Genomic DNA, 25,904 nt, shown 5'->3' on the forward strand with positions numbered 1-25,904 from the left:
TCCGGGAAATTTCAAAGCCGATGAGCTCGTCAAAAACGGAACACTTCTGCCTTATGTTAGATAAAAATATAACATAGGAACACCACTTGCTACATGCAAATATCTTCTCAAGTAATATGCTCTAGAAACAACAAATGCTAGATGATCACAAAGTACCACCTGCCTAGCAACCAAGCAAATATGGCCAAATATTGACTTAAAACGGTCAAAAAGCTTGATATCACTGAGCAGACAAAGTATAAGCTCTACAATTGGAGTAATAACGGGACACTGCCTCATAGGAAGACATGCCCTGAGGCTAGGGGTCTACACAAATGACTTCTGTAGAAGCTGCATGGACGAGGAGGAAGAGGAAACGGTCCAACACCTTCTATGTACATGTCCAGCACTCTCCATTAGAAGGAATTACTTTCTCGGTAATCCCAGTGAACTGGCAGCGATTGACACAAAACGTATCTCTAACTTTATTAAAAGTACAAAATGGTTTGTTTAAATTCTTTACTCTCCCATGAGTACCTAATTAGTGGTATCACAATGAACCCTTGAGGTCTACGTGCGTCAATGACATCTGGACAGCCACTCCAACCTAACCTAAGAAAAGAAAATGTTTGTAAAATTTTGAATGTCTTATATATTTTTACACAATCTTTTTGAAACAATATTCATGAACATTGCATGTGTAAGATTATTTCCAAAAAATAAAGTATATATAATTGAATAGATCAAATATAAGTTTAAATAAAATTTAAATTTTTCGAAACATAAAATCATAAAGTAACGAACAAGTATTGAATATTTTTCAGATGTAGTATAAGATAATAATACAAGCTACATAAAAACATGAATTGGACAAATACTTAAATAAATAAAAAGAAAAATATGTGTTTTATTTACTAAATAACTTCTATTTCGAAACGCAATACCTCTAAAATAAAATACAATGATTTATTTGTATTGTTAAAATAATTAATTATTTCAAATTAAGCAAGTTTAATTACAATCAGATTATTATTCTGCAAAGCCAATTAAAATGGAGTCATTACTATTCTCATAATTATTCATTCAGATATGATTTTTGTAGAAGGGTAGGTAGGTAGGTACTCCTTCAATTTAAGGGATATTTTGGATAGATACACATTTTAATTCGGATACACATATTAAATACATAGATTTTTTTTTGAAGTTTTCCTCGTTTTCCTCGGATGAAATAAAGTGAAATGTGATGGTGTATACACACGGTCTCAGTATAAAAACAAAATTCAATGCGTTTAGGATATACGGCTCCGGAGCTAAGTGTTTCTAGTGTTGTGTATATTCCAAAAGATAACATACAAAATTAAATGAAGATATAAATTCATAAATTAACATCATACGAAAATAAGATTGAAACTATTTATAAAATGTAATTTCAGTTGTGATGATGAGTTTTTTTTAGTTGTTTTTCTAACAGATACGAAAAAAGAAAAGAAAATAACTTTGGTTACTTATAGAAAATACTGAAAATATCAACTTTTGTAATGACAATTGCGCATGTACAGTTTTGATAAATAGATATGCGACGTTGATTCGGTTGGTATTTGATGTTTTAAATACTAAACTTTAACACAACATTTAATATGTACTCAAAACGAACGTGAGAAAATATTATTACCATCCAATGATGATGATACACAATTGAAAACCAAACATATTGTTACCGTAAGTACCTTAATTCATTTTAAAAAAATCAACAAGTTTAGAAGAATGTGATGTTGTAAAAAAGGAAAGCGTTGAAGAGGTTAAATTATATTTGAGAAAAAGGAGTCTTTAGGAAATGGCCGTACCTAAATAAATATGTATATTACATATCAAAAGTATAATAAATGTAGGCTTCTCTATTTTAAGCACGCTTTTGTAGGCATGCTTACATACATACTTGAATTTTTATTTTTGTTATAATTTTTACTTTTCGTATTCAAAGTTTGTTATTAATGCACATTTGAAAGAAACTTTTTATTTTATAATTTAGCAAACAAAATAAGAATAAAGGATTTGATTTTATTGTTTTCGAAATAATATTGAAATACAAATTTATTGAAGAAGTACTGCTTGTTTTCGGAAGCGATGTATTAAACACATTTGTATAATTATATTTAAAAACCTAGTATCTTTAAGTTTATGTTTATCAGAACAAACAATTTTAATTTGCTATCTATTTAAATGTACAATTCGTAGGAAAACAGTTAAAGAGCATTTTTTGTGTTTCTACACGAATAAAATACAATTTAATATTTAATTTAAAAAAGCCCAAATTAGAAGAGAATAATGGAAATATTATGAACTGGAAACTTATGCATAAAACTTAACACTTCCAATCCTTGCTTTTTCTGTCTTCATTCCCAGTAATAAAAAAAGTGAAAGTGTAACACCAAAAATATTTTAATACCTAATTAGGTACCTATTTTTTTTACATTTAAAAAATCGTTTTCATATCAATATGAACACTCAGTTAGCTTTCTACAATTATAACACTCTTCAACAAAGTTATGTAGCTTGCAATCAAATTATACTTTTTCTAAGGTTTTTGACGATCTTTGTTTTAAAATAAATCCCATTTATTAGGCCTTTTAAGGTTGTTTAAATTCATGTAGTAGTTTTTTTTTCAATAAATTCTTGATAATTTTTCAAATCTGCAATCCCTTACTTCAATATTTCATTTTAAAGTTTATGCTGAAGCGTTTATGCTTAAAGGGTTCTTATAATAAAAACCCAACACGAGAATTTTTTGTTCTTATTACGAATTTCTACTTACTTACTTAAGGTGGCGCTACAGTCGGGGGCGAATTGGGCCTCAACCAACATGCGTCTCCAGCTAACTCGTTCCCAAGCTAGCTGTCTCCAGTTTCGCACGCCAAGTTGGTTCAGGTCGTCTCCCACCTGGGTGCGTCACCTGAGTTGCGGTCTTCCTCTACTGCGCCGTCCCTCGGAATTAGATTCGAAGACCTTCACGGCTGTAGCGTTGATGTCCATTCGCTCTACATGAACTAGCCATCTAAACCGTTGGACTTTAATTCTGCTAACTAGGTCAGTGTCGCTGTACACCCCGAACAGTTCGCTGTTATATCTTCTCCTTCATTCTCCATCAATGCGTACGGGACCAATAATCACCCGCAGAATTTTTCTCTCGAAGCATCCTAAGACGCTTTCATCTTTCTTTGAAGAGATGAGAACCGGGATGATGAGTGTCTTGATTTTAGAAGCTCGAGAGAGGACTTTACTTCTCAATTGCCTTCTAAGTCCGAAGAAGCAGCGATTTGCAAGAGTTATTCTTCGTTTGATTTCAGCGCTGGTGGACGTTTTGTCCAAGACGTCGTCGTTCTTGCCCTCATTGACCACTAAACCCTTCTTCGCTTCCGTCGCAATGCTCAAAAACGCTCCACTAACATCACGCTTTGATCTTCCAATTATGTTTATTTCTCATCGGCGTATCCGAGTAATTGGATGGACCTTTGGAAGATTGTACCTTTAGTTTTGAAGGTTGAGTTTTGCACAATTCTTTCCAGAACGATGTTGAAGAAGTCGCATGACAGTGCTTCGCTTTGTCTAAAACCTTTTTTGACATCAAATGCATCGGTAAGATCTTTTTCAACCTTGATAGAGCAGCTTGCATTCTCCATTGTCATTCTGTACAAACGGATTAGATGCTGTCATACGCGGCTTTAAAATCGTTTAAGAGATGCTGGGTATCGATTTGAAGCTCCTGGGTTCTTCCAAGATATGTCGTAGTGCAAATATTTGGTCGATAGTGGACTTTCCTTGTCTGAAGCCACACTGATAAGGACCAATCAGGTTCTTGACGAACGGCTTCAGACGTTCACATAGTACGGCAGAGAGGATATTATATGCAATGGTAAGAAGACTGATGCCTCTGTAGTTGGCGCAATTTAGAGGGTCTCCTTTTTTATGTATTTTGCAAACTTTGCTGAGATTCGCTTGCTGCTTTGAATAATTCGGCAGCGATGCTGTCAGCCCCAGCAGCTTTGTTTGATTACTAATTTCTAGTCATAAGATTATAAACATCAAGTTTTTGAAATTTATCGAAGAAGATTTTGAGGATATGTGTATACATACATTTTTAAAATATTTAAGTCTAAAATGAACTATTCAGAACCATAAAGAAATTAAATTGAAGGCGTTTTGAGACTTCAGATTGAATGATTGAAGAATTTTCAAAAAACTAAATGAGATACTTAAACCATTAAAACTGTGTCTAGAATATAAAGATTTTTACTTTGCAAAGTCATCGTGCCATATATGTTTTATAATAGCTTGAAAAACACTGTATTTATGCATTTCAGAAATTTTTATTTCAAAAACTTGACCTAGTAGAGAAATTATAAGTTAAGATTCAACAAATTCCTTTAAAAAAATTGTTGTTTGGTTTGTGCAACAGAAAAAAAACTAATTTCGTTTTTTAATTTTTGAAGAAGTATAATCTTATTACAATATACCTAGAAAATAGAACTTACAAAGCAAACTTTAGTTCTAGAAAACTTTTGAAATTACCATCTTCTAGGGCGAAAATATGTACATTATGGCCTAAATGAAGCAAGAAAGCTGTGTGGGGCTGGGTCGGAGGCCCAAAACTAAAACTGATATCTTTTATGATTTCAATGTAAGGATTTCAATTATTGAATTGACCTAGAGGTGCTTTCAATAATTTATCACAAATCATTTGAATGGAATCAATTGATTCCAATCATTTAGGACTTAATGCATTCATTTGCATACACTTGAAGTCTTTTATTTATTCATTCAATTGCATTTTTGTTCGTTCTTTTTCAGTGTATCGTTTATTTTACTTCATAATGGTTACAAAAACTTTAAGTGAAGGCAAAGAATGCAAACACTTTAAAGACTGATTGGAACATTTTGAGTACCAATATCTGGCGAATTGAACGAATGAAATCTTTAAGTTGGTTTTAGCAAATTAATTATTATGATTGTATTCACAGAAAGACTACATTGTCTTATAAGTTTTGGAGTAAATTAAAACAAAAAACTAAGGATTTTTTCAAATGTGAGCGGTTTAATACTTTTCATTACCACACAAAATATTGAAAGTTTCAGAATATGCTCATGAGCTTTGTGCAAACCAATCTCTTAATTCGTAACAACTTCCAGATAACATTTTCAATATAGAAAGGCGTTTCAAGTTGCAGGAGATTACATTGCGTGCAACTTTGATTGTACACAAATATGTTCGCACCATTTCTAAGACAATTTAAATTTATTTCACACTTCATACTTCGTATAAAAGAGATAAATTAAAGTTTTACTAATATTTCAGGAGATTAGTTAAGTATTTTAAAGAATCCTATTTATTTACGACACTTCCAGTAAAATCGATTCTCGACATAAATTTTTATTTTTTCTTATTTATATTGCTGTAAAGTATATTGACTTGGCCACTTTTCATACTATGATTCAGTACGAACTAAAAATATCATTATGTTACACCAGCTTCCCACAAAATAAATATCTTTTCAAAAATTTAAGATATAGGCTTAAAATTAATTTTATTTTATAAAAAATATTGTTTTAACATTTAGTGAATTTTTAATAAAAATCTAACAGGCAGTTTTTTCATGAAAAATTAAAATCTACAAAAAATAGTACGCAAAATTGGTAAAAATTGATGTTCGGTTCTTGATATCTCGTGAATAATAGAAAACATTGATTTCAAATGAATTTATATATTAGAAATAAAAAAAATTAAGAAATGCTTCTAAAATTAGTAAACAATTGGTTAACCATTAAAAATCTCGTTAACAAAAGTATATTTGAAATCAAACTATTTCATCATATGCAAAATATTATTGGTTATTTTTTAATTTCTTAGAATAGTTCAACTGATAACTTTTTCAAAAAAAACAGGAAAAGCTACAAATCTTTTAAGAAAGACAAAACGACAGACAGGATGGGAAGTTATCAGTGTGGATCGCATCCAAGGCTCTTTTGATATTATTTTATCCCAAAAGTTATTTATGTGAAGATATAATTTTCGAGTTGAAAAATGTATTCAAAACACAAAATATCAAAACAAAATTTGGATTGTCAAGCTCTTTGTAATGACATAGAATTCAAGATATTACCTCAACATATTGTGATAGTGAGCAGTTGGTTGAATTTTAACGTTTGGTCAGTTACAATTTCATATTAAGGAGGCAAATCCTTCTTAACTTAATTAATTAAGAAATTGCCTTTACAATAAAAATGATAAAATACTGTTAAGCACTCGTGACTTTTATAGCGATATTCTATGGTTTGGTTTAGTTAAATCTTCTGCTAATTGATCTTTAATTTATTGGGATTACAAATCTTTAAATTAATTAACATCGCAATAGGTTAAAAACTATTTCAAAATAACACTCCTTAAAAACGCCAAAAAACCGCTTTTTAGCTATCTCTGCAAGACAATTGCGGTTAGCTGCTCGTCTGTTGAAACCATTTTTGAGGTCAGTGAGTCGTAGGCGTCAAGTTGCTATGTATTTTCGGAAAAGTTGTTCTTTTGAGGCACTTTTTCTCAGAAAAGCAGCTACTACGTGCCATTAGACAACCGTGTCTGTTATCACCCTCACTAAGCCTGCCATTAGCTTAAATATCAACTGGTTTCCTTTCCCGCTAAAAATTAGCACTCACCTTAGACTATGAAAAGGTACATCTATATCTCCATTTATCGATATTTTTCCTATTTTCTATTTTTATTGTTAACAGGAAACGTTCTACTCATCATAATTAATTTAAATAACGCGCTTACGAATAATCTCCATTTATTGATATTTTTCCTATTTTCTATTTTTATTGTGAACAGGAAACTTTCTACGCATCATAATTAATTTAATTAACGCGCTTACGAATAAAACTGTTTGTTTTAAAAATATTTTTTTCTACTTTTAAGGGGGTTTCTCTTCAGAATATAAAATGGGAAATATTTGCAGCACATCCCAAAAAAATTGCAAGGATGCGGATTCAGAAATGTCCGAGGGGTGAGTATAATTTCAATTTACGTAGGACTTTCTTATAATTTATTGTTTTTTAGTGGTGGGTCTGATGGAGAATATAAATCCCCAACAAAAGATCAAGACGAAGACAAAATATTACACGAGAAAACAGATCCTGTTAATACTCCTGATTCAAATAATACCGTGAACCCAAAAAATGGTATATTTCGTATTTCATAATGTTTAAATATTCCTAAAAAACTATATAATTCAAACATCTTTTCCAACAGATACTAATGAATTTACACATCACCCAAACTGCGACGAAAATGAAAAAATTAATAAGACAAATGTTAGTTGTGGGGCAAACACAAACTCCATTTTCGGAAAGCCTCCCAAACATAATGCAAAAATTGTTCTCTACATAATAATGAGTAACAGGAATGAGTATGAGAAACAATTTTGTATAATCAACCGATTTCTACCCGATCTTTTGACACATGCCCGGGCAAAAGGATTCGAATTGACTGTATCTTTCACGCACCATGAAATTTTAAGTAAACATAAAAACGACCATTCGTCAAAGAATGAAATCAATGAAAATCCCTTTCGTCATCATGAGGAGTTGGAAAATCATTTAAATGAAATCAATAGGCACAAAAATTCGTATATAGTTCCAGTTATATTTTTTGGAAATTCTTTAGAATATCTCCATTGTCCTACCAAAATAGAACAAAAAGATTTTAGTTTTTTACTTTCAATAACTTCAAAGGATCAAAGTGATCTCTTACAACAATTTTACAAAGCTGATACACCGGGTCAATCGTCTACGTCATATAGTTTAAATTCGCATTCGTCATTAAAAAAAGAGGAGACTGAACAAATTCTTGAAACATTTATAACACTCATGCCAATAAACTTAAAAACAACTTATCTTGCAAGCACAGTTGAAAAGATAATAAATGATGTTGTCCTTAAATCAAAAGACATGATCAAGCATTGTGTATGGATTCAAGATGAAAATTCATCAGAATCATGTGCACCAGATAGTGCATTAATTAAGTCAGAGGTATCAACCAGGCACTCGAATCTCAATTGTCAGTTGAGAGACGAAATTCCGGTTAAAAATATTATACCACCTTTGTTGTCTTCCGACGAAGATGAAGAAATATACGATTTGCTGAAAGATGTGTTGAAATCAAACATTGATAGCGTTATGCATGAGCATTTGGTAAAATATAACTCTCGGAATACACATGGTTTATGTAAGCCAATTGTAGATGAGATTGAAGCCGTGAGAAGACATTCCATTGCAATTGGAGCAAACCTCGACAGCCCTTATGATTTGGAAGGAATTTTAAAGTAAGTAACAGCTTAGTTTATCGTGTAAACATATTCCCTTGAAAGAAGAATCTTCTTCATTTCTCAGAACAAAGTTTATATAATACTTCGGTATAAATAAATTACAGCCTTGAAGTTGAATAATTCATGAAATACAATTTGAAACGATCACGACGATTCGATACAGTAGTGTGTTAAAAGTAACCCGAAATTCCCATATATGTTTTTGGTCGGACCTAATTAAATGTGGTTATAATTTTTACATCAAATGTTTTTATTATATTTTTGATACTTATTTTCTACAACAATTATATCACAAAATATTTAATTGACTTAAAGTTATGCAATGTCAATAGCGTTTCTTTTTTTTGAAATCGTTTGCTTTTTTTGATTTTTATTAAATAGACGTGTAGAACAACAACAAAAAAGTTTAAAATTTATAGTATTGCGTATGACTACACTTAAAAGTGTTTTAATTTTGGTACACTCTATGCATCTTTAAATAATACTGGACAAAAACCAATAGGAGCTAAGTTTTTGATTGATGTGACATCGATTTTAGTGCTTGTTTATCTTAATATTAATCCATCACTCAACATTTCCTGGTAAACTTATAACCGATTAGTATCAGTTTTATTCATAGATGCATTACAGCTAGATACTTAAAATAAGGTTTTTAATTTGATTGGACAAAATTTCATTACTTCTGTTGCACAAACAAAACAATACTTTTTTAAAGAATTTAATTGTCCTGAATTCGAATCGTGTCTTTAAATTCTTATATTAAAACACACATTCTTATATTAAAACACACAACATATCCTTTAACAATAAAATGTATGATAACTTTCCGAAGTAAAAACCTTTATCTTCTAGATACAAGTTAAATCATTTCAGAATAATGCTTTGTTTTTGTGATTTCTCATTAGTTATCACTTATGAGATGACTTATGCGTCTTCATTTAACTTTATGAGGTAGTAGTAATAAAAAAAATTTTATTTTCAATTTAATATTTTTATACATTTTTGAGTTTAACTCGAAAGAAAGTTATGTTGAAAAATTTAAAAAAACTTACGACAATGACATAAAGAGTCTTCTGTCGGGCAAGTGAAAAGATACAAATTATTTAACATTTGATTACATTTATATCAATCAGCTCTGCAATTTCCGTTAAGGACATCAATAATTTCAGCTTCATTTAGAGTTGCCTTTTCAAAATGTCTTATCCTGAATTTTCTTAGTACCAGACACCTGCCTAGAAAATGTTGTATATCTTCTTCTTCTTTCATGTTGTATAGGCTACATAATGTTGATGCGTTGCCTCCGTTGAGTGAGATAAGATCGCTTCTAGCTTTGAAAACCATGATATTTTGTAAGGCTCCAAGTCATCTGTTATGTATTGCGGTCCTATTGAATAATACAACATCTACATCTTAAAAATTCGTGTGCTGCTTTCTCTTGTTTTCTGCTCTGCTTCTTGATTTGCATTCGATTTTAGTTGATCAAAAATTTGTGTGTTATTGACAATCCAATCTCTTTCATTTGTCATGTTCTCATCCCAGTGCAAGCCGAACCTGTTTCCGATAGTATTAATCTCCTTAACCCAAAAAAGTTGCTTTGGAGTGAGCAGAACACCAAGATATATGTACTATCCGAATTTCTTCTCCGTTGAAAATCAACTTTTCCCTATTGTATAGCCTGCCACCATTTCGAAAGACCATAATTTCCGATTTTGAGAGATACGCTTCGAGATTCCAACTGTCGCAGTATTCTTCAAACGTTCTATCATGCGTTGCAAAACCTCCACATCCTCTGCTAAGATCACCATGTCAGCATACAGCAACAACTTTATATTCAAACTGTCGATATTAAGACCTCCTTCAATAATCGCATGTAGATCATTTATATATAAAGCAAAAAGTAAATGTGATAGAAGGTATCCTTGTTTCAACCCATATAGTGTTTCGAAGTACTCCGATAGCTCCCTTCCTGTCCACACTGCTGATTGAGTATCAGAGTAAATGCACTCTAGCAGGTTTACAAATTTAGTTGAGACTCCCATTTCACGTATAAAAGTTGTCTGGAGATTTTATCAAAAGCCGCCCTTAAGTCCACAAAAAAAGCATAGACTTTCTTTTGTTCGGCCAGCTTAATATGTACAATAGACGCCAAGTTATAGATATTATTCACTGTAGAATATTTCTTTCTAAAGCCAGCCTGATATTCTGTTAATATATTAGTTTGTTCCACCCAATTATAATCATTCCATTTAAGTTTCGGCAAAAAATTGTTGGGGCAGGTTCCGCTATCAGTGTTGTTTTTCTGAAAGCTCAATTTTATTGGTAAGTGATCCGACCATATAGCATTTTCTACATTAAACCGCACTACAAACATCAGCATATCGTGTGAAACAAACAAATATCATTCACCAATTCTCCTATATTACTAACGTAAGTTAGATTCCCTTCTTCGTCTCCTTTTGTTTTGCCATTAAGAATAACGAGCCTGTTGTCGTTGTAAAACTCCAAAAACTCCTTTCCTTTTGTATTAATAGTGATATCTTTAGAACGGCGTATTTCGAGTCCAGCAGTACATCTGGATTTATAAAACTCCTCGATATCTTGCTGTAAATTACCCATTCTTACATTCATATCACCCATAACTATGAGATTTTCAAAAGTATTTTTATTAAGAAAGGATTTAACTGCCTCGAGATCGTTTTGCCAGTTTGTCGTTCTTAGGTACATTGGTAAAAGAGTTAAGACTTTGCCATCAATTTTTATGTTAATTATGTCAACGCTTTCGCCGCTTATAAATTCATGGCGTATATCATCTTTGATCAGGCTCTTTTTGATTCCCTAAACCATTCCCCCTAAACCGTGTACGTTATATGACATGATACTAATAGCTTGTTTTAGTTCTTTAATGTTTACAATATTTAACTTTATGTGAAATTTTGTGAAACATTCGCTTAAGAGTTAATTTCTAGTACTTATTCCAAATCAAATTTAAAATTACCCGTTTGTATTTTGTTCAATACATTTCAAAAATTTGATGTTTATAACCTTTTGTTTCTATACCGTTTTCGTTTTGTATGATAAGATAATGAGGCTTCTTTGAAAAAAAGGTATTGTATGTTTGGAAAATCACTACGAAATTTATTGAAAAAAATCTACTTGATGGATGTAGCCTTAAAGAGCATAACATACAGATTAATTTTCAAGCTAGAGCCTTCAAAAACCTAAAGCCTAACACGCAGCTAAAGTGAAACGAATTTTTTCGGCGGTCTCCAAGTGCAGAGCAAAATGAAAACGAAAACCACAGCGGAAAAATATTTGTGGAAAGTTCTGTCAGCTGTCAAGTACAATTGAATTACCAGCCTATCTCCTGTGATTCTTCCTGTAATGTCTCGCCTTGATCTTAAACGTCAAGATCGGCCTCACTACCCGACTTCCTCTTGTCCCTACCTGTGACGTGATAGCGATGCTATCGCGTAAGGAACGCCACATTGCCCTGCAATCTTCACTGGAATAAAAAAAAGCTTACATACGGAATTATTTATTAACATTTTATTAAGTAGTTTAGTTAGTACCTGGTTTTTTCACTTCTGCAGCTATATTACTCCAGAGGCTCGCAACGGCTGAATTATTTTTGTGAAGCCTATGCTCCAACTTCCAAGTAGCTTCACTGGCTTCGACCAATGAGGCCAGTTTCTTTTTTTCCTCCGAAGAGAAATCTTTTTTTTTTTCTTCGGCTTATTTCTTGTAAGTTTCAGTTCACTGCTTGTCTTCATCACTTCTTTCACATCACCAATAACATCCTGAGTTTCCGATTCAGAAATGTAATGTTGGAACACATTAGAAAAATCCATTTTATTAAATTTTAAATCAAAGATAAATCCAAATCAAAACACCGAAAGTCACGAGTACACAATTTTTTTCAATTTTAATTTGTAAACAATTTTTTTCAATAAATTAAACTTCACCTCATGAAATCGTATGTTAGTTGATAGTTATTTTCAACGGAGAATCTAAAGACAAAAAAGCATAAAGCGACGTTTTTACATTCCATTCCAATTTATCCAAGAAAATATATGTACAATGCAATAGGTTTCAAAATTACAGTTAAAGCAGCAAAACATGCATAACTTTCATATAACTTGTAACTAAGAAGCTACTAGGGTCTTTAAAAATCGGAAACATTTCAAGTTTTGTAATGAGTCAATTAAGCACCATAGTTTGCTTCAAATATTTCTGGTAGTTATTAATTGTATGCTTTGGGAAGTAGTGGTATACGATATTTTAAAATGAATAACACGAATTTTATGTTTTTAGGTATATTCGCAGCGATTCATTATATCCTTTAGCTGTTTTTTCGCCACCTGAAGAAGAAGAAGTTTTTGGTTCGCAATTAGCATTTAGCCTAGAAAAATTGATGGAAGATTCTCATTTGATTTTGAGGTAAGGTTCCTAAATTGAATTTATTGTATCCGTACATAATTAATTTTCTTTTCTAGCTGTAAGACAATTTTAAAATACTATAAACATTTATATAAGTTCAAAAAAGTAATTATAATAACAATATTTTCAAAAATAGATATGCGCGTTTGACGGTTGTATCTTCGGAAGTAACATCTCTGTTAGCGTCGATAGCAGATCAAGTTTCAATAATAGTTGCTGGGAAACCATGTCATACACAACATGTAAGTCGACATCATCTTAAGATCATACAATAATATTTTATTTTGTTTGTGTTTTTATCCTTAAACAGAGCATTCTCAATTACAAGCAAAAAATAGAACAATTACTTGAGAGCAGTGATTTGAGTATCATTATAATTATTGAATCTTCTGATAAAGTGTTTGGAGCAACAGATTTTGATTGGCTACCAAAAATTTCAAAACCAAATGCTAAAATAATTTTATCAATATCAAGTAACGGAAATCCCACAAATAACGTATATGCAAAAGAACTCATCAATCGAGGTGTACCAAAAGAAAATTTACTGCCACTCTTACGTGATACAAGTACGAATAAGGAGAAAAATTTAAAAACTCATCTTGAATCCAACCGTTTCGAAGCTAAGTTGAATTCAAAATTATTATGTTTTGGTGTGAAAATCGATAGCAATGATATAGAAAAAATGACTGAAACTTTGTTATGTACACTTGAATCAAAAATCGATGTTGAATTCTTAGAAATACTACTGGTTATTATAGCTATATCACCATACGGCTTATATGAGACTGATTGCATAAATATTTTTGAGGAACAAGCTAAAATAGAAAAAGTGTGTTCTTTGACAAATTGGTCAAGATTTTGTTGGTTAATGGGACCGATGCTCACCCATACCGATAACATAAAATTAATAAATAATGTACTTAAATCTGCTGTTTTGAAGAGATATTCGAAAAACATTCTCCAAATCAAAACTACTATCAAACGATATTACGAAAATCAGCCGGACTCATTTTTAGACACAGAAAAGAACACGACAAGGTTTGTTTATCAATTGTTATTTTATATATTATTTTATTTTAATGTGATTTATAATATGGCCATGGAACATATAACAAATATGATTGAACTATTAACATTTTCTTAATACATTTTCTACAGATGTGATTGAGTCACCAACTGGTCGACAAAATTACGTTTTTTCTGTTCACAAACAAAACAATACTTTTTTAAAGGATTAAGATGTCCCAAATTCAAATCTTGCCTTTAAATTATGTCGCTTCTATATCTAATCTAATATCTCTTAAGAATGAATGATGGTTTTGCAAATTACAAATCCTTCTCTTCTAGATACAATTTCAATTATTTTAGTATCTTACTTAGTTTTTGGAAATTCTCATAAGTTATGAGGGTTTATATGAAGATTTGACCAAACCTTTAATTTAACACTTTCATAGTTTCGAAAAATACTTTTTGGAGTTAATTTTTAGTGCTAATTTCGAAACCAAACTTAAATTTTTAAAAATACCCGTTTTCAACATTATTTCTATATTTTTTTAATGTATTTCAAAAACTTGATATAAGTTGATATAAAATTGTTAAGACAACTGATTCGGTATAAGAATAAAACGAACTTTCAAACCGTTTGCCTTTTTCTGAAGAAACCCGTTTTAGCATGAATGGCTTACCGTTTCTTTCAGATTTTAGTAAGACAGATCTAACAACTCATGAAAGTTTTTCGAATATTATAGCAAATAATATGAATACTTCAACTAAAAATAGATGAAAATGATTATAGATTTGGAAAACTATCACAGATTTTTTTTGAAAAAAGCTACTTCATAACTTAAGGTAGCCTCTAAAAGCCTTATAAGTCCAATTTTAAAAAGTCTTTGAATTTAAGCCATTAGACCCATTGTAAAAGTGCAATTTTATTGCCAGTAAGAAAACCTTGTCGACCAGTGTTGTCATTAAAAGAAGAACTCATTTTATATATTTTTAAAATTTTTAAAGGAACATTTCAAGTAACCTTTACATGTTTGTTGCATCCATGTTTTGTTTTGAATCAGAAAAAGTTTGTTCACTGTTTCTTTCCATAGAAAGAGTTTTTATTCTTGAAGTTAAATAAATTAAATATTTTTTGTTTTTTTAGTTTGAATGGAGAGAAATATTCAAAAGTGCCACAGTATGATCTATCAATATTATCAGGAAGTGAGGAAAATATCATTGAACAATATTTTACAAAGTATTACTTTAAGGATTTATCATGGATATCAAATAAAATTACCTCCTCTGGATGTTTTCAATACTTATATGACATAATCATAGCCGAAGAAAAATTCAAAAAGACCCTCGCTGATAGCTTTCAGCATATTGCATTATTAAAACTATTTTTGGCTCAAAATATGATGCAGTTGAATTATGATGGAAGTCAGTTTTATACATTTTTCAAAGTATTTTTGAAGAACACAATTGCGAAGGACGAATCATTGAATTCTAATGATTATATTCAACACTGGATTACCACAATTGACCAAATTAAAATAACATACCTTGAAAGCCTAACTAATGATAAGGATAATGATAATGATAATCAAGAAAACATCCCCGATGGAACTAGATCTTACAATGAAGTTGTGATTCTGAAAAGGCCGGGCCATTTTATTGCTGCTATTAGTACAAACTGTGATGAGATTTGTGTCTGGGATGTGCATAATTTAAAAAAAATTCGCGTACTGAAATCTGTTCCCCAACCTAGTTTGCTGTGCTCAATAAGAGATCTTGAAGTGGCAGTGCTCTGCAAAAGAGAAATAAAAGTTATAGATCTTGAAGAAGGAGAACACAAGGTTGACTTTGAAAACTTTTTATCTTTTTCTTTGATGACATTTTATGTTTTAAGGCTACCCTGAAAGGAGTCATGAATCAAAAGATGCCATATTTTGGTCTGCACGATGAAGAACATTTAGTATGCCTATCTCGAAACAGAATGTATGTGAATCTAATGAATCTCAAAACAGGAGATTGTGCCACTTCTTTTAAGGCAGGAGAAGATAGATTTCTTAATTCATTGATAGTATCTGGAAATGGAAGGTAAGTGATTTTGAAGTATAAAAATTTAAATTATTGTTTTTAGTTTCCATATTTATACATAAGTACATTATTGCGAGAAAGCGGTGCGACAAGAGAAAGAAATAATTTATTAAGCTTTGATTAATTAAAAACCTTAAAAATTATAACCAGCACTATACAAAATTTCTACCACACAACACAACACAATTACTGATATGAAATTTAACTTTTAACATTCGCATTAAATAACGCTTTACTGTGCGAACTAGCGTGCGAATTTAGAAATAACGTGAATAGTTTTGGTCGCTAACGCTAAGGCATCATTTTTGTCAAAATGACGTTTGGTTAAGTTTACCAGGAAAATTTGGATAGTTTTAACCACAAAAATCCTTGGAGAATTTTTACAAAATTGTGTAAATCATTTCTCATACAAAATTTGACGTAATTTGACATTTACCAAAAAGTAAAGTTAATAAATATATAGTCTTCAACTTATCATATTTTTTACTAAAAAGTTTTAGAAACCAGAGCATTGAAAAAACTATTTTCGAAACATCTCCATTGAAATGAACTGTCAAATGGGTGTGGAAACTTTTTCTGTAGTCTAGATAATACATCTCACGGAAACGTAATTTTTTTATAATTCTGTATTTTATATCGTAACATCTCGTCTAGCAAAAAGTTTTTTTTTAATCAGAATTACGTTTTACAATAGTATATATTGTGGCTCATCTTTTACCACGGTAGTACGGGCCTAATAGCTTCTTATAAAATTCTTACTTTGATCAAAAATATTATTAAAGTTTTAGGGTATTTTACATGTGAAATCTTAAATTGTCATGAGCGGGTACTAATTTGAGGGAATTTTTTTTGTTGACATTTGCAACAAATGTCCAGCATGGAAACGAAAAAACAATAGTTGCAAAACAAATTTTAAAAAGAGAAATTGTTATAATTTCAAATATTCTTATAAACTAGAAAAAATTAAACCATCATAGTTTCCTGTGTTCAATAACTAAGAATTGATAGGACTGTGATTAAAGCCATGTGGGTAACTTCAAACTTTCGAAAAAAAAATTGGTCTGAACCTACCTCGTATATTTAACTTCCCATAAGAAGTTATTTAATGGGTCCGATTTGCCAAATTGTAAATTTTTACATTTCTCGAAGTTTCAAGGTCCCTAGAGTCGAAATAAAAGATTTTTAGAAAAATGCTTTGAAGTCCGCCATCAAGAATGTTTCGGAAGTTTTAGAAGAAAATGTGACTTAGAATGATGTAAAGACATGCTATGTAAAATCAGTTCCTAAGAAGTCGCCTGCAGATACAAAAAACTCTAATGAGGAGCATTCATCGCTGGATACCAAGCTGAATATAGTGACATTAAAACTTAAGAATGTAAGAGAAACATAATTAAAGCCAAAAGAAAAATTAAGTTATCAACTAATATTTTTGGAGATAAATGGGATAATGAGCCTATAATATTAACAAAACACTTTCCAATTTTAATAGATTACTATTGAATAGAGCTAAAAACTTAAAAAAGAAAAACATTTTAAATATGTTGTTTTGACGATCTATCCAAACTATCTTAAACAATTTGTGCATACGTCTATATTTATACTTTTCCTTTATCATGTCCAGTTTTAATTTAGAAAAACAATAATTTTGATTATATTGTAAAAAATCTTTTTGAATTCATTATGATAAAGAAGTTTTTAATAAGATAATTTCTAGTAATTAATTTCAGTCATACACCTAAATATTAGAAGTATAAGACAAAATTTTGATCTGTTCGTGACTCATTTAGAATCTTTTCGCTTTAAGCCTAATTTAATTTTTTTATCAGAAATCTCGATCTACGAACTGTTTAATTTCTACCCCTGTGTTGTTGAGTTCTGACATATTAAGAGTTAATTGCACTGTAAATGTTCAAAATTTTGTTTGTATGTGTATCTATAGACTTCATGATGGATGTAAGGATGTTTTTGTGAAAGAGTTTTCTTTTATTGAGAGGTGAATATTGTTGTGATCTTAGGCGATATAAATATTGACATTTGACATCGTTTGGATAGAAAATCAATTTTTGTTATCACAATTTCTATATTAGACATTAAAATAACTGATCATTGTATGACAAGTCTTTTATTTCAGCTTAAATGTGTGGAACCGAAAACAAATATTCGTAGCCTTAATACTCAAACATCACAAAAAATTGATTTTGGTTCTTTAAATAATCGATTACTTCATGAAAATTGGTCTGAAATTTACGGACAAATGATCCTTCTCTTGCATTTGATTTTTTTCTTAGGTTTTAGATGATCATGTTAAAATATGCCTTAAATCAAATACAGACAAAGTTCGTAGACTGCATAAATTGAAACCTTGAATGTCAGATAATTATTAGGTAAAATACACAGAAAGACTAAGTTGCTTTATAAATGTATAAAACAGCCTAATAATCTTTGTCTGCAGGAAAAATATTCAGAGTTATCAAAAGAAGGTGCTGCTCAGGTAACCTTGTGAAAAGAACACTACTATTCTCAAACATTTGAAATAGCTAAAGGCGATCTCAAAAAAGAGTGGGACATCATTAATGAAATTTTTTCAAGGAATGTTCCTTTTGATTCACCCAATATGGACCAAGAAATTCACTCTTCTTAAGATATGTGGAATTATCCGAAACAGCTTAAAAATGGCTGAGGTTATACCAATTTTTAAGGAAGGTGATTCTAAAAATCTTAATGATTATAGCCCAATATCTCTCCTTCCTGTTTTTCATAAGATTTTTGATATTGATATTGCATTTGGATAAAGTTAACTTTTTAAGCAGAAATCAGTTTAGGTTCAGATCGGGCAGATCAATGCAAGACGCACTTCTTCAATTTTTTAGCCTGATCTATAGCAGTCTTAACAGTAAAAAATTCACAGCTGCTATCTATGTATATTGATATCACCAAGGCATTTGATACTATGAATTATGATCTGTTACTAATTAAACTTGAAAAACTTGTGTTTACATTATCAAATTGTTTTGTTTATATCTTAAGGGTAGAAGACAGTTTAAAGAGTTAAAATAAGAGATTCGTTCAGTAGACCTTTAGATATAGGTATTGGTGTTCCCCAAGGCTCGGTTCTAGGTCCGCTTTTATTTTTGATAAAATCTTCTACCTCGACTTGAAGGGTTCAGTAACAGGTTTCGCTGATGATATTTGTTGTACATATTCGAATGATTCTATTGTAGACTTAATAGCTGATATTAATTACGATTTTAAGGTTCTTAGACATTGGTTCGATGTAAATAAGCTTGTCATAAGTAATAAAACTAAGCTAATGTTCTTTAATGAATCCTATTTTTCTCTTTTCTCCACTAAATTCATATTCCATAGCTCAGATTGTAAAAAGTTTGGAATTAGCAAAAATGTATGCACTCTATCCAACAGTGACCTGAGTTTCAATGTGAGCCTTAAATGCCTTACAATCGATCACGTATCTGATTATAAGTATCTCGGTTTTTTGATTGATAATAAATTAAATTGGAATGCTCATACTTCAAAATTGAAAAAGTATCTCTCGTCTATGACTTTTATTTTGTACCACCTTAGAAAATTCGCTTCGCGAAAACTCCATAAAACAGTTTATTATAGCTTCGTAGCATCCGTTCATAATTTGTATTTAATAAAAAAATAAAATTATGGCTGTTTAATTTTGATCCTTGTGAAATTAATAATCTACTTAATATACAAATCAAATTTAAAATTAACACTTTTAAAAATAAAAGAAGCGAATGTACTAAAAAACCAAACAAAATTATTTTTAAACAGAAAATTTTTCAATAATAGTATAGAATTTCATAAACAATACAAAATCTATGTAATTAGCATATTGTTTTATAAAATATTTGTCCTCATATATACTTTAAGGTTATTCATTTTAAATTCAAAAAATTAAAAGAAAAAAAATATCTTAAATACATAATCGTAATGATTCACCCACAATTGTCCATTGTTGAATATATTATGTATATTTTTTAATTTGTTAATTTTAATGCATGCATCCGCTACTAGTCTTCTACTACAGGATGCATCCTTTATTATATCCACTAATAAATTTGTATAATCAATCTGTAAATAGCGTTGTACATATACTCGTAAAAGAATTATTATATCTGCACTTATTTTACTTATATTACTCAAAGTTGGTAAAAATTCATTTTCGACTCAAATATCTTTAAAAAATTATATATTGGCATTTAACTGGTTTTAACTTTTAAAAAATATTGTTTTCAACATTTAGTAACATTTTGAGCAAAATCGAAGTAACAGTTTTTTTTGAAACAAAATTAAAAATCTAAAAGAAAACAACAAAGGTTGGTAAAAATTGATTTTTGAAAAATATTAGCTTCAAACTTATTTTACCTTATAAGAAATATTGTTTTCAATTTCAAAATTCGGTAAAATGTTTAGAAAAATCGAATTGACAATTTTCTTACAAAAAAATAAAAACCTAAAAAACAATAATAAAACTTGGTAAAAATTTACTTTCGAGTCAAATATCTCTTCACAAATTAAAAGTATTGGCTTCAAACTAACAGAAAATATTGTTTTCGACAATCAGTAATTTCTTTTATAAAAATCCAACAGTCCGTTTCATACAAAAACTAAAATCTACAAAAAATAGTGCCCAAATTTGGGTAAAAATTGATGTTCGGTACTCGATATCTCGTGAACAATAGACAATTTTGATTTCAAAATTATTTCATTTATCGAATTTGTATTTGTTCATATTTATAAGAAACAACAACTTTTAAGAAATGCTTTAAAATTGGTATTGGTTTTCGTATAAAAACTTCGTTAGCAAACATAGATTTTGAAATCAAACTATATGCAACATATTGTTGGTAATTTTTAATTTTTTTAAATAATTCAACTGACAACTTTTTTGACAAAACACACAAATAAGATTGGAAGTTGTCTGTGTGGGTCGCATCCCAGCCTCTGTTTTATTTTTCTAATAAAAGCTTGTATGCTAATTTTCAACACCTATTGAATTTATTCTAAGCCTTGTTTATCTTTACCTTTTTAACGTTTTTTCATTTTGAGTACTATTTTGGGAGATAGATTTCTTCATTTTAAGGCAACAAATTTTGTTTTTGAGCCTCAATTTTTGAGTTATTAATGTAAGCTTTGATAAAGCTAGTGACTGTTTAGCTTAGTCCCAATTCAACAATCTTTGTAATGCAAATTTGCACTCACAAAGCTACTCAATCTAATAGTGTCATATAACTGACAAAAGCAATTTTATAAAATAAAATGCATTTTTGATTTTATAACTTTAAATAATCTTTTTTGTTATAAATTCAAATAAAATAAAAAAAAGATAATTTGAGTTATTTATATTTATGTATATTTAAATACTGAACGATAATTATATTTCTTTGCAAAGTCAAAATTTATTACATTGTGTAAATACCTACTTATTATGTTGCAAACACACGCTATCAATTACAGAATCCTAGTTTGTGGAGATGAATCACAAAAGCCTTTCTCCCTATTGGTTTGGCATTTATCACAGAGAAGACTATTATATGACCTACGAATACCTCATCACGATCTTTTCACCGCCCTTTCCGCCATAACATATGAAGGATTATATGTTAGCGTAGTAGCCAAAGAAATAAAGGAGCCAGGACCTAATTTCATCGTCGTCTACGATCTACAAAGTGGAACTTTATTTCAAAAACTTAAGCCGGCTTGTAATACGGTAGCAATAGCAATATCGCAAGCAAATGGTTGTGTAATCGCAGGATTAGATAATGCTGATATATTGATTTGGGATCTTGTAACGGGAAACTGTCGATATACACTTACTGGGCACAGTGCTCCTGCAACACTTATGAAGCTTGATCCCTTAGGAAGATGCCTACTTTCAGGAGATAAGGATGGACGCGATTTATCAGTTAGACTGTGGGAGCTAAGTACAGGTATTTAAAGTAACTTTTTGATTTGTTATAAAAATATACGAGAAAGAAAATTATAAAGTTTACATTGTTAAGTCATTGCACAGCAAACAAATATTATAATATTAGTTATGTTTACCTGATATACAGTTGTGTTCATAAAAATAGGACTGCTCTCCAAATAAAACCAATAGGTCTTCAATTTCAACGTTATAATATATTTCCTTAAAATTCTAACAACAAACTAAAATATTTTATTCATAATAACAGAAAATAAGTACTATCAATTTTTTACCGTTAGATTTATCATAGAAAAAACCGTTTTTTGAATATATGGCTGTTCATAAAAATAGCAGTGCATGACAAAGTAATAGATCTATTACGTAAGAAGGAACGAAAACTGTAATAAGTTATACGAAAGTATACAAATAATGTTAGCTTACAATTAGTACTTTGTTGTATAACCATTGTTTTTTATGATGCTTCGCATCTACGTGGCATCGAGTCCACTAATACCTGACACTTCCCGACTGGTGTCAAATTTTTCAATGGGGTTAAGGTCGGATTATTGAGCGGGCCTCTCCATAACGGATAACTTCTTCTGCTCAAATCATGATTTTGCCTTTTTGACGTATGTTTTGGGTCATAGCCTTGTTGGTATACCCAAACTAACGGCATTTCCTCTTCAGCACAGGGTAACATAACCTCCTCGGGAATTTTCACATACTCGGTTGCATCTCTTATACCCCCAATGGGATTATTAGGCCCGACCTCGTAATATGAAAAGTAAACCCATATCATAATTTTCCCTCCACCATGCTTCACTGTTTTAATAAGTGTACCGCGGATCGTATGCTTCATTTTAGGGTCTTCGCACATATTTTTGACGACCCTTGGACTCAAAAAGAACGACTTTCCTTTCACCGCTCCATAGAACATTCCTCCATTTCTCTCTTGCCCAATCTCTATGTGCTTTAACAAACTCCATTTTCTTTGCCACATGCCTTGCGTGGACTTCGGGCTGGTAACTTTGCTTATAAAAGACGTCTTCGTATTGTGACAGCGGTAACAGACAGTTGAAGTCCATTTCTTATTTTCCTAGAGCCTATGGAAGGGTTCTGTTTTGCTAACTGAACAATTTTTCTGTCAGTTCTTTCAGTAGTCATCCTTTTTAGGCATCACGTTTTCGGTTTATTTTGCCATTTAAAGGCGTTATTGATCATTTTTGCTGAGCAGACTATATACTAGTATGTTAAAAATACTAAAAATATTATATAACTTTAAGTTAAAAGTTTTTAATATAAAACGAAAGACCATTAGATGGAAGCAACATGTTAATTTTTTGTAAGTATTTCTGTTCTTAAAATAATTGCAATCTAATAAAATGTGATCAGCACTGCTATTTTTATGAACACAACTGTACTTTATCTGGATTAAGGGTGTAGTCAACGATAAATTTGTTTTTATTCATTTACTAAACAATATCAAAACTGTGGTGCGCTTAATTTCTTGTCATGAAAAGTACTTTCTCCATTTAGTTGTTTGGATTTGGCAATATAATTGTAGGTTCCCTCCATTCATTGTTGATATTACTCTCACACAGGCGCTACAGCTATTGACGAATAACTATCTTGCCAACTTTCAACCATTCCTGTGTGGAAGAAGTGTCAGTGATGGAGTTGACTTACAATTTGTATGCCGATAAGCTATTGGAAAAAGCACTTTTCATGACATAACTCTTTGAGGATTTGTCAATTCCTGACCAGAACTCTATTGAGGCTTATGTAAAACGATTAATTCACTAAGTCTTATTATTATTTAAAATAGATATTTTTTGAAGAAAAAATATACCAAATTCTTTATTTTACCAATTGCTTCAATTTTATAATTTCAGGTAAATCTTTGGCAGTTTACTCCCCTCCAAACAAAATATCATCATGTGAAATTCTTGACAATGGACTTTATACAATCATTGCAATGGAAGACGCATCCGATATCCTAATACTCCAGCTGAAAAACTATGACAAATCAAAAACACAATCAGAAAATTGTACCCAAAAAAGTGTTGACTGTAAAATACACATATTAAAAGAGAATTAGTGTTCCAAGTAATCAGAGGAAAAGTTTTTATTCTTACATATCTTATAATATCTGTCCAGTTGGGCTGTAAGGATTTGGCTAACCGGTGAATTTATGTAGAGAAAGATTTTTGTTCTCTATTATAAAGGCCTTCCAATAAGAAGTTAAATTTTGATACAAATTTAAAATAGTGTTATGTGTCAATAAAATAAAATGCACGACTGCGTCGCACGGACTTGCTCCTGTATGCAAAGAATCTGTTTTAAAAAGTAGGTACCTATGTATACAAGATTTAAAAATATTTCTGTAAAATAAGTTTGTCTTCAAAGGTATAAATGTCATTTGATTTGTCTAAAAACGTGTGATACATCCCAAGACACAACTCATCCTGGGACATTTCATCCCAGAAATGCAAAATACTTGTAAGCATACTTAACGAAAACAATTGTTTGTGTATTCAACTAGTTCGCTCAAAGCTTTTCCTTTGGATATATTTATTGGAAGAACCAGGATGGAAAATAAATTATCTGAAGATAAGAAAGAGGCAGAACATGTATGTTTAAATTGTAAAGCGATCGCCTATTGGTTATGTAGTTAGGTAGGTGTCTAAAACGAATAGTTCATTGGCGTTCTCAGCTTTATGCAGATAGACATGTTTATGATGATAATGAAAGAATGTTATTGGTAGGAAGAAGTTACTTAGTACAATCCAATCACATTCCTTCTATTCTACAAAAATGGCGCAAACATAGGGTTTATACGTTCAGTTTATTTTTTTCGTAAAAGTTTAAAAAAAAACCATACGAACAGGTACAAACAATTGCTATTAATGTGTTGTTTACAGTCAGGCTCTTGTGTGTTTTGGAATTAAGTTATGAAGCGACACGTAAGCAGTAGTTGTAGAGGTTGTACGTAATATTCTTTCGGGCCCGTTTCTTTAAATTGTACTTAGTATTTATTCTTTTATTTAGGAGAAGGCAAGTAAAAGAATAATATTTTAAAATCATATATACAAAAGTACCAAGATATTACTTCTTGATAGACACCCTAAAATAGATTGCTGATCAAAAATATCATATTCGTTAATCCGATGCAGTGGCGCTTCACGGCTATTGTTGGTATTTACAATAGGGGTCTACCACGATATCTAGAAATTAATTATCTAGAAAGTAAAAATCTCGAATATGAAAATCTCGAAAACAAAAATCTAGAATGGAAAAAATCTCGAAAACAAAAATCTAGAAAATAAAATCTCGAAATTCCAAAATCCAGAAAAAGAATCTCGAATGCAAAAATTCAAACATACATTTTGGATAACTTACTTCTCCTTAACAAACTTAAAGTTGACAAGTAAAGTTTGTTATCAATCATACAATTGCACATTGCTACACATGCACCTTTCTTATTGTTTGCAAACATTTTTTTCTTGCTCAGAAAATAAAATATTGGGCAAACTGATGTATTTGTGTTTTATTGACTGTTAAAATACAAAACAAATCTCGAATTAATATTTTTTTTCGGGATTTTTTTCTAGATAGAGTCTTTCGAGATTTTTGTTTATTCTGGATTTTTGTGGATTCGAGATTTTTGCGTTCTAGATAATTTTTTTTATTTTCAAGATTTTCGGCATTCGAGATTTTTGGCATTCTAGATTTTGTCATGATCCCTTACAATAGTTATAGTTCCCTATAAACATACATAAATTTTTACATAAATATGCATTAATTTGGATAAAAGATAAAGATTGTTATTAAATTTTTTTTAAATAATGCGCTCTTTCGGGGATCATGCACAGGATTTGATCTGGTGATATAGGAGGGGGTTACATTCAATACAAGTAAAATATTTTAAAAAAAACTAATTTAAGGTTCAAAATTTTACCTGAACAATAAGTTTGTCGTCAAAAATTTTGATGCCATTTTATAAATCGAAAAACCTTTGATTTTTCAATTTTTTTTAAATCGTTAGACCGTTTTTTTTTTTAAATTAATTTTTTATATATACAATTTTTTACTGT

General features: G+C 30.5%; 1 protein-coding gene across 1 annotated transcript; it reads left to right on the forward strand.

The window, feature by feature from the left end:
- Window positions 1–1,052: 1,052 nt before the first annotated feature.
- Window positions 1,053–23,920, forward strand: LOC129951337 (uncharacterized). Its single transcript, XM_056063434.1, has 11 exons — window positions 1,053–1,698; window positions 6,941–7,028; window positions 7,082–7,203; window positions 7,274–8,345; window positions 12,660–12,785; window positions 12,922–13,027; window positions 13,096–13,823; window positions 14,935–15,628; window positions 15,682–15,872; window positions 21,360–21,832; window positions 23,703–23,920. The coding sequence occupies exons 2-11, from the start codon at window positions 6,964–6,966 to the stop codon at window positions 23,906–23,908; spliced, it is 3,783 nt and encodes a 1,260-aa protein (XP_055919409.1). The 5' UTR covers window positions 1,053–1,698; window positions 6,941–6,963; the 3' UTR covers window positions 23,909–23,920.
- The last annotated feature ends 1,984 nt before the right edge of the window (window positions 23,921–25,904 follow it).

The sequence above is a fragment of the Eupeodes corollae genome, chromosome 3, assembly GCF_945859685.1.
Source record: "Eupeodes corollae chromosome 3, idEupCoro1.1, whole genome shotgun sequence".
Lineage (NCBI taxonomy): Eukaryota > Metazoa > Arthropoda > Insecta > Diptera > Syrphidae > Eupeodes > Eupeodes corollae.

Coding starts and splice junctions, on each gene's coding strand:
- LOC129951337 (XM_056063434.1), top strand. CDS start 6,964: ATGGGAAATATTTGCAGCACATCCCAAAAAAATTGCAAGGATGCGGAT. Junction 7,204..7,273: donor TACCGTGAACCCAAAAAATG/GTATATTTCGTA, acceptor CTTTTCCAACAG/ATACTAATGAATTTACACAT. Junction 13,028..13,095: donor AACCATGTCATACACAACAT/GTAAGTCGACAT, acceptor ATCCTTAAACAG/AGCATTCTCAATTACAAGCA.